Source organism: Tupaia chinensis, unplaced genomic scaffold (assembly GCF_000334495.1).
Source record: "Tupaia chinensis unplaced genomic scaffold, TupChi_1.0 Scaffold148557_1, whole genome shotgun sequence".
Classification (NCBI taxonomy): Eukaryota; Metazoa; Chordata; class Mammalia; order Scandentia; family Tupaiidae; genus Tupaia; species Tupaia belangeri.
Genome location: NW_006208406.1, coordinates 1,179,735 through 1,187,941, shown reverse-complemented (window position 1 = coordinate 1,187,941; position 8,207 = coordinate 1,179,735). Strand labels below are relative to the sequence as shown.

Sequence of the window (8,207 nt, the reverse complement as noted above, 5' to 3'; positions counted from 1 at the left end):
CACTCTTTCAAGCTGGGCAAAGAAAAGACTTAGCTGCAGGCTCTCAGCTGGAGTGTGGGCAATGACCCAGCTCCAGGTGTTGAGTATCTACTGAATGCATAGTTCTGGGCTAGCGTTGTGAGGGGAAGGCAGGAAAAGATCTATGCTCTGCATTTAGGAGTTTAGGGGACTGGTTGTCACTCACTGCCCATAGAATAACCAGGGGAAGGGGAGGAGAGGTGTTTAAAACAAATGATGCCCAGAGATTCTGATTTAATTGGTCTGGAGTGGGTCTTAGGCATTGAGCCCGAGAGAAAGAGAGCGAGAACGAGAGAGAGAGAGAGAGAGTGAGTGTGTGTGTGTGTGTGTTTTAACATGCTGCCCAGGAGATGCCAATGGGAAGCAGAGTTGGTTGAGAATCACTCTCTCTTAGACTGATATTAGTAGTTAAAAGATGGGGCTCGGGGAACACTTCCCATGTTCTCGGCCTTCCCTGAGTGTTTTACAAGTGTTGTCTCATTTTATTTTCATAACATCCCCAGGAAGCAAATGTGGCTGTTGTTCCCATTTTATTAATGAGGAAACTTAGAACAGTGTGCTCAGGGCCATGTAGCTAAAGAGGGATACATAGAGTTGGGATCTGAGTCCAGGTTACTGAACTCCAGATTCTGTGCCCCTAACCACTGCACTAGCTTACTTTTTTAGGTCAGTATTTAATTAAGTTCTAAATAATATGGTGGGGAGGCAAGGATGGTTCACTCAGAGGTGGGAAGTTGGTCTGGATCAAGTCAACCCAGGGGGTCCTGAGGACAATTATGCTGGAGGTTCTGGAGGTGAGTTTGTGGCAGCCTGGCTCTGCGGCAGTAGCCCCAGGATCTGTGCTCCATGGACACAGTGCAGGAGAATGAAAAGTCCTCCCTAGACCTGTACTCACCAGCCCTGTGGGATAGCACATCCCAGTCCCCAAGGTGGCTCACTGCTTCCTTGGCTTCTCTCAGTGTCCCCCCATGCCTGCCCTGACCTACAACCAAGACTCTGTGGTCCAGCTTGGGGAGGGGCTCTGGTGTCTGTGTTTACTGTGGTGACTAGCAAAGAAGCCTAGATCATTTGTCTGCCTTTGTTCTGGAAGGAAACGGTATACTCCCAGGAGACCTGACAAGCTGGGGGAGTCATTCCTGGCAGGCATCCCTGGACCTGGGCCAGGGCTCTAAATATGGAACGTGGGGCTGGGGGGTGAACTTTCCATGAACTTGTTAGATGCTCCAGAAAGATCCTGAGTGAGAAGAGAAGATCTCTATCTCAGTTTCAGCACTGAGCTGAATTTTCGGCACACCAGCCCTGCAGCATACCTGCCCTTCTGCACCAGTGGTGTGGAATATTTAGGGAAAATTAGGTTTGGAATCAAGAGTCAGCTCTGGCTGTGGCTGCCTGTGTTGAGGGTCCTGAGGCCAAACCTAGACTTGGCCCAGTGTGCTGTGGTTGACTGGTCATGCCTGCCCTGGTGTGCTGTGCAGAAGGCATGGAAAATCTGGACACTCAACGTAGCGTGGAACTGCATGGCGGTGCCTTCAAGGTCATCCCATGCCCCCCTGGATGTGAAAAGCAAAGTGGGGAGCCATGACCGCTGGCCTTCTCAGATGACCACTTGACTCCTCCTCCAGCAGCAGGCTTGCCCCAGTTTCCATGTCCCTTGGTCTGGGATGAGGCATAAACTAGGTTTGAGGACTTAGCTCTGATGCCACCCTTTCCATTCTATCCTGTCATCACTGAACCAGGCCCAAGGGGCACAGTGTTAGGTTTTCTGCCTCCTGCCCTATGGTCGGTGCTGGACAGGAGCTGAGTCTTTCAGATGCACCCAGGAACAGCACTGCTGAGGGCAGTTCAGAAAAGAAAGTTGGACCTTCCACTTCTGAAGAAAGGTCTCACTACATTTTTCTTTTTAAAAAATTGTAACTTGAGAAACATGTAATATAGGGCTGGCCCTGTGGCCAGCGGTTAAAGGAATCAGATCCTATATGGCTGACTGCAATTCAAATCGTGGACCTGGCAGCTTGGAAAACACACTGGGTGCATGTAGATGCATGCCCAAATCCCAACATGATGGAAAAATAGAGAATGGATTGTGACATGACCATACCCATTGAGGGCACTTTCTCCTTCTCTCTCTCTGGCAGGGACATGCACCTTCTGGCAATTAAAAAACAAAACAAAACAAAACGAAAATAGAAAACCAGGGTTAGCAGGTGGCATGAAGGTAAGATTCTGGATTCCACATAGCCAATTGTGTGGTTCAAGTCCCAGACCCAGTGGCTTGAAATACATTCTGGGAGCATGTGCATAGGTGCCCAAAATCTCAAGAAGAGAATGGAGAACAATGGATTGCAGCATAGCCATCACCCTGGGAGGGGATTTATCACTTTCCATGTCTCTGTCTCTTGAGCAAAGGCATACATCCTATAGCAAAAACCTAAAAAAAAAAAAAAACCAAACAAACAAACAAAAAAACAAACAAAAAAACTCATGGAGATCCTGTTTTCAGTTCTTTAGGATATATGTTCAGAAGTAGAATTGCTAGGACATACGATAGTTCTACTTTAAATTTTTGAAGAACCCTCACAGTTTTCCATAGTGACTACACCATTTTAGGCCTCATTGTTATTTTATTATTATTATTATTATTATTATTATTATTATTATTATTATTATTATAAAGAGTGATTTTTGCTATAGAGCATGTACATTCACCAGAGAGACAGAGAGAGAGAGAAAGTGAGAAATCACTCCCAGGGAGTATGGCTGCACCACAATCCTTTCTCCTCCATTCTGCATGCATACATGCCTGGCATGAGTTTTAAACTGCCGGGTTTGAGACTTGAACCGCAGTTAATCATGTGGGAGTCCAGTGCCTTAACCACTATGCCACCTGCTGGCCCATAGGCCTCACTTTCTAACCCTGCATTTGTGCTTTCATCTCTTATTTGTCTTTCTCAGAATGTCAGCAAAGTATTCCCATCCTTGTTTGACAGAAGAGGAAACTGAAGCTGGACTTGTCCAAAGTTGTCCAGCAACCTGGTAGCAGAGCTAAGACCTGCACTGAGACCTCCTGGCTCCTGCCTAACTCAAGCCATGCCAGACACTGTCACCAATTCACCCCCCAACACAGAGACCCCCTGGCAGTAGGATTGTGACTCAACAGAAAGAAGCCCCATTAAGGAACAGGCAGAGTAGGGAGCTACTCTGAGAGGGAGAGTCTGAACCCCTGGGGGACATGGCTGCCAGAGTTCATCCCTCCAATCTTCAGGGCTCAGAGGGCCTTCCCAACCTCCATGTGGGGTCATAAACCCCAGTGGGCAGGATCTGGAGAGCGGAAATGAACACAGAGGGCCCAGTGGCATTGCCAGGGTGCAGGAAGGACGGAGGGCAGCAAAGCTGCTCTTCAGCTCTGTGGGTGTACAAGCCCAGCACCACCACCTTCTGTTTGTTCAGAAGAAACAGAAAATCAGTTTGTTTATGAGCTATTGATTTATTTAATCAAACACATTTGACCTGGGACTTCCAGTGTATGTTTGACTTGGTTTCTTCTTTTCCTCATTTAACTGACAGGGAAACTGAGGTCTAGAAGAGGGTGAGAAAAATCCTAGGTTTCTACCTGCAGACCTCAGTTCTCCAGGGGCAGAAGCAGGTTTTCAGGGCCTGATGGTCCCCATCTCTGTCCACCGTAGGTCCAAGCTGTTCTTGGACTCTCATCCAGCAGCATCCTGGGAGCTCATGGCACCATCTGCAACTGAGGCCAGGTCCCCCCTGTCAGGGCAGAGTTGATCAGCAATCCAGAGGGGCAGGGGCTGGAGTCTGTTGGTTCAACCACAAAGTATTTTAACAACCTAAGGTCCCCATTTTTTAGGTGAGGAAACTGAGACCAGGAGACCACTGTGGGTAAGTCATAACAATAGGCCTTTGATTCTGGTCTGTTCTGACTCTGAGCCACATTTCTCTCTGCCCCAGGATCTCCATCCACGTGCAGGAGATGGATACTCCTGGAGAGCTGCTCGTGACACGAGGGGGCAGCCTCAGCTCCATGCCCCCTGCTGAGGCTCTAGCAGCTGCCCATCCAGGTGACCAGGACCCACCTGGGCTCAAATGCTGCTCCCAAGCAGCATCAACTGAGTCAGGAGAAGGGGCACTCAAAGAAGTCAGAGAGCTTCCTGCACTGCAGAAGACGAGCAGCGATGAGGCAGCAAAAGCAGAGAAACAAGGGCCTGGAGCTGAGGCCGATGTGGGACCAAGTGTGGCCAGAAGGGACAAAGGAAATGATACTGCTGGGGCCTCAGGTTTACAGCACCACAAAGACTCAGGAGCAAGGACCCCTGAGCCTGGGAAGGACTGCGCAGCTGGGGGCCTGGGAAGAGCTGAAGTGGAAAGGAGAACGCCCCTGGGTGCCGAGGCTGGTAGCGTGGTTCTGGGTAAGTGAGGCTGATGCCCAGCTTTTCATAAGCCCTGAAAAGCGTGAAGATTGGAGGCTCTACCCCTGGGGGGCTTTACTCTTTGTTTCATGCATATGTGTGTGCACTCTGTATCCCTAAAAAAAAAAATAAAAAAAAAAAAGAAGTTTAGGTGAGGAAACTGAGACCAGGAGACCACTGTGGGTAAGTCATAACAATAGGCCTTTGATTCTGGTCTGTTCTGACTCTGAGCCACATTTCTCTCTGCCCCAGGATCTCCATCCACGTGCAGGAGATGGATACTCCTGGAGAGCTGCTCGTGACACGAGGGGGCAGCCTCAGCTCCATGCCCCCTGCTGAGGCTCTAGCAGCTGCCCATCCAGGTGACCAGGACCCACCTGGGCTCAAATGCTGCTCCCAAGCAGCATCAACTGAGTCAGGAGAAGGGGCACTCAAAGAAGTCAGAGAGCTTCCTGCACTGCAGAAGACGAGCAGCGATGAGGCAGCAAAAGCAGAGAAACAAGGGCCTGGAGCTGAGGCCGATGTGGGACCAAGTGTGGCCAGAAGGGACAAAGGAAATGATACTGCTGGGGCCTCAGGTTTACAGCACCACAAAGACTCAGGAGCAAGGACCCCTGAGCCTGGGAAGGACTGCGCAGCTGGGGGCCTGGGAAGAGCTGAAGTGGAAAGGAGAACGCCCCTGGGTGCCGAGGCTGGTAGCGTGGTTCTGGGTAAGTGAGGCTGATGCCCAGCTTTTCATAAGCCCTGAAAAGCGTGAAGATTGGAGGCTCTACCCCTGGGGGGCTTTACTCTTTGTTTCATGCATATGTGTGTGCACTCTGTATCCCTAAAAAAAAAAATAAAAAAAAAAAAGAAGAAAGAAAGAGAGGAAAGAAAAGAAAAAGAAAGCAAATTTAGGCTCAGCTACAGTGATGTGTGCATTGACTCTGCTCCTCGGAAGCTGAGACTACATGGGAGGCCTGGGTTCCATTCCTGCCTCAATCTATGCAGGCGGGATGTGTTGGTGCATGCCTGTAGTTCTAGCTAACTAGGAGGCTGGGACAGGAGGGTTAAGACACAACAAGATGCTGTAAAACAAAAACAAAAAATTGTCCCATCTTTCATTAAAAATAATTTTTAAAAGGCAGAGACATTAAACCGATGTATATAATTACTCTCAGCCTTCACACCCAGTGAGCTGATTCTTATTCCAGGATAAGGAACGTGTGCAGAAGCTGTGACCTGCTTGCCATCCCAGTGGGAGGTGTCCTTGTGTTTTTGTGACCTACAGGCCTTCAACCCCTCCAGCCCCGGGGTATTTACCTTCCTTGGTCTCAGAATTGTCTGTAGGACACTCTGGATGTCTCTGCTGTTGGGAGCAAGCAGAGGGCTCCCAGGACAAGTCCTGAACAAAAGCCAGCATAAACTGCTGACCTCCTGCAATGGTGTCTCCCATCCCTTAGTGCACAAACTGGTTTAGGTCTTTGTGTCTGGTGTACGTTCTGGATTCTGTTTTATTCTTTACTCTATTTCATGTCATATTTGTAGATTTCATATTACCTCTGAAGGAGATAAAAATCCCCCCAAAAAACCCTAATTCATTAAAACAAAAACACCTTTCCAAGTGCTGGCTATCCCCTATTCAGCCACTCCAGAACTATTGTCCACCCTGTCCCCTCCAGAACTACTGTCCACTCTGCCCCTCATCCTGTGCTGGTGGTACCTCTGTGGGCTTCATCACAGGGTCTCTCGCCCTCTGGCTTCTGGTTGGGATCAGCTGCAGGAGTTGAGGGAGAGATAGAGGGTGGGGTGTTTTATTTTTCCAGCTGCCTTCCTCTCACACTCTTGTTGGTTTCCATGGTACTGCCTCATCTTTAAAAAAATCTCATCATTAAACTGTTTGATTACCCTGTTTGTAGTTCTAGCTAACTAGGAGGCTGGGACAGGAGGGTTAAGACACAACAAGATGCTGTAAAACAAAAACAAAAAATTGTCCCATCTTTCATTAAAAATAATTTTTAAAAGGCAGAGACATTAAACCGATGTATATAATTACTCTCAGCCTTCACACCCAGTGAGCTGATTCTTATTCCAGGATAAGGAACGTGTGCAGAAGCTGTGACCTGCTTGCCATCCCAGTGGGAGGTGTCCTTGTGTTTTTGTGACCTACAGGCCTTCAACCCCTCCAGCCCCGGGGTATTTACCTTCCTTGGTCTCAGAATTGTCTGTAGGACACTCTGGATGTCTCTGCTGTTGGGAGCAAGCAGAGGGCTCCCAGGACAAGTCCTGAACAAAAGCCAGCATAAACTGCTGACCTCCTGCAATGGTGTCTCCCATCCCTTAGTGCACAAACTGGTTTAGGTCTTTGTGTCTGGTGTACGTTCTGGATTCTGTTTTATTCTTTACTCTATTTCATGTCATATTTGTAGATTTCATATTACCTCTGAAGGAGATAAAAATCCCCCCAAAAAACCCTAATTCATTAAAACAAAAACACCTTTCCAAGTGCTGGCTATCCCCTATTCAGCCACTCCAGAACTATTGTCCACCCTGTCCCCTCCAGAACTACTGTCCACTCTGCCCCTCATCCTGTGCTGGTGGTACCTCTGTGGGCTTCATCACAGGGTCTCTCGCCCTCTGGCTTCTGGTTGGGATCAGCTGCAGGAGTTGAGGGAGAGATAGAGAGAGGGTGGGGTGTTTTATTTTTCCAGCTGCCTTCCTCTCACACTCTTGTTGGTTTCCATGGTACTGCCTCATCTTTAAAAAAATCTCATCATTAAACTGTTTGATTACCCTGTTGATATGAGCCCTCTGTTTCCTGTGGGCTGCACAGACCTGCCTAATGTCCTTTGCTAGACCATGAACAGACTGGATGTAGCTGCTTCTTCTTTTTTTTTTTTTTTGGAGAGGTTTTTGCTATAGGGCGCGTGCACTCGCCAGCCAGCCAGAGAGAGACATAGAGACAGAAAGCGAGAAATCACCCCCCGGGGGGGATGGCCACGCCACAATCCCTTCTCCTCCATTCTCCTCTTGGGATCTTGGGCACGCACGCACACGCGCCCGGCATGAGTTTTAAGCCACTGGGTCCAGGACGCAAACCGCAGTCGACTACGTGGGAGTCCAGCGACATAGCCATTATGCTAACTGCTGGTTCCCTAGATGTAGATTCTTGACCTTGCAAAGAGCACTGTCCTAGGTGGTAGGAGACCTGGGAATCCCATTTGTCACTCACTGTATGACCTTGGACCCAGCACCTTACCTCCCAGCTTCCTCCTCTGACAAATAGGTAGTTTCCGTAAAATGGTTTTTGAGAAAAAACTAAGATCGTATGCAGGGCAAAGGGCTTGTCACTGGCTGAACCAAGTGGAGGTAAATGAGTCTAGGTAGTCACCTCAGTCTAGGACTGAGAGGTGCAGGCTGCATGTAGGAGGCTCACAGATGCCTTGTCTCCTGCACAGATGACAGTCCAGCCCCACCAGCCCCTTTTGAACACCGAGTGGTGAACGTCAAGGAGACCTCGATCTCGGCAGGTTACACGGTGTGCCAGCACGAGGTCTTGGGCGGGTAGGTAGGCCATGTGCCCAGATGAGTGATGGGAGCGGGAGTGGTGGGGCAGGCATACCTGAGCTGGGTGCACATGGACAGTTCTCTGGAACTGGCTGGTGGTGCCAAGGTTGAGAGTGAGATGTCTCATATATGTGAAAGTAGATAACCCACAGATAGTGGGGTGGAGAGAATATCTCTAGAGTATGGGGCCCATGTGGTGTGGGTAGGGGAGGCATAAATAAA

At 49.0% G+C, this 8,207-nt stretch overlaps 1 protein-coding gene across 4 annotated transcripts in view; it reads left to right on the top strand.

Annotated features, from left to right (window-relative positions):
• Positions 1-8,207, top strand: part of MYLK3 (myosin light chain kinase 3) — a 67,300-nt gene that overhangs the window by 30,515 nt on the left and 28,578 nt on the right. For 3 of the 4 annotated variants that reach the window (XM_006170458.3, XM_006170457.2, XM_006170456.3), the window contains exons 4-5: positions 3,982-4,439; positions 7,877-7,982. In XM_006170458.3, coding sequence (XP_006170520.1) covers positions 3,982-4,439; positions 7,877-7,982 — 564 coding nt within the window. Of the gene's footprint in view, positions 1-3,981; positions 4,440-4,692; positions 5,150-7,876; positions 7,983-8,207 lie in introns of those variants that run through there. The other variant, XM_014585002.2, reaches the window with a different exon arrangement.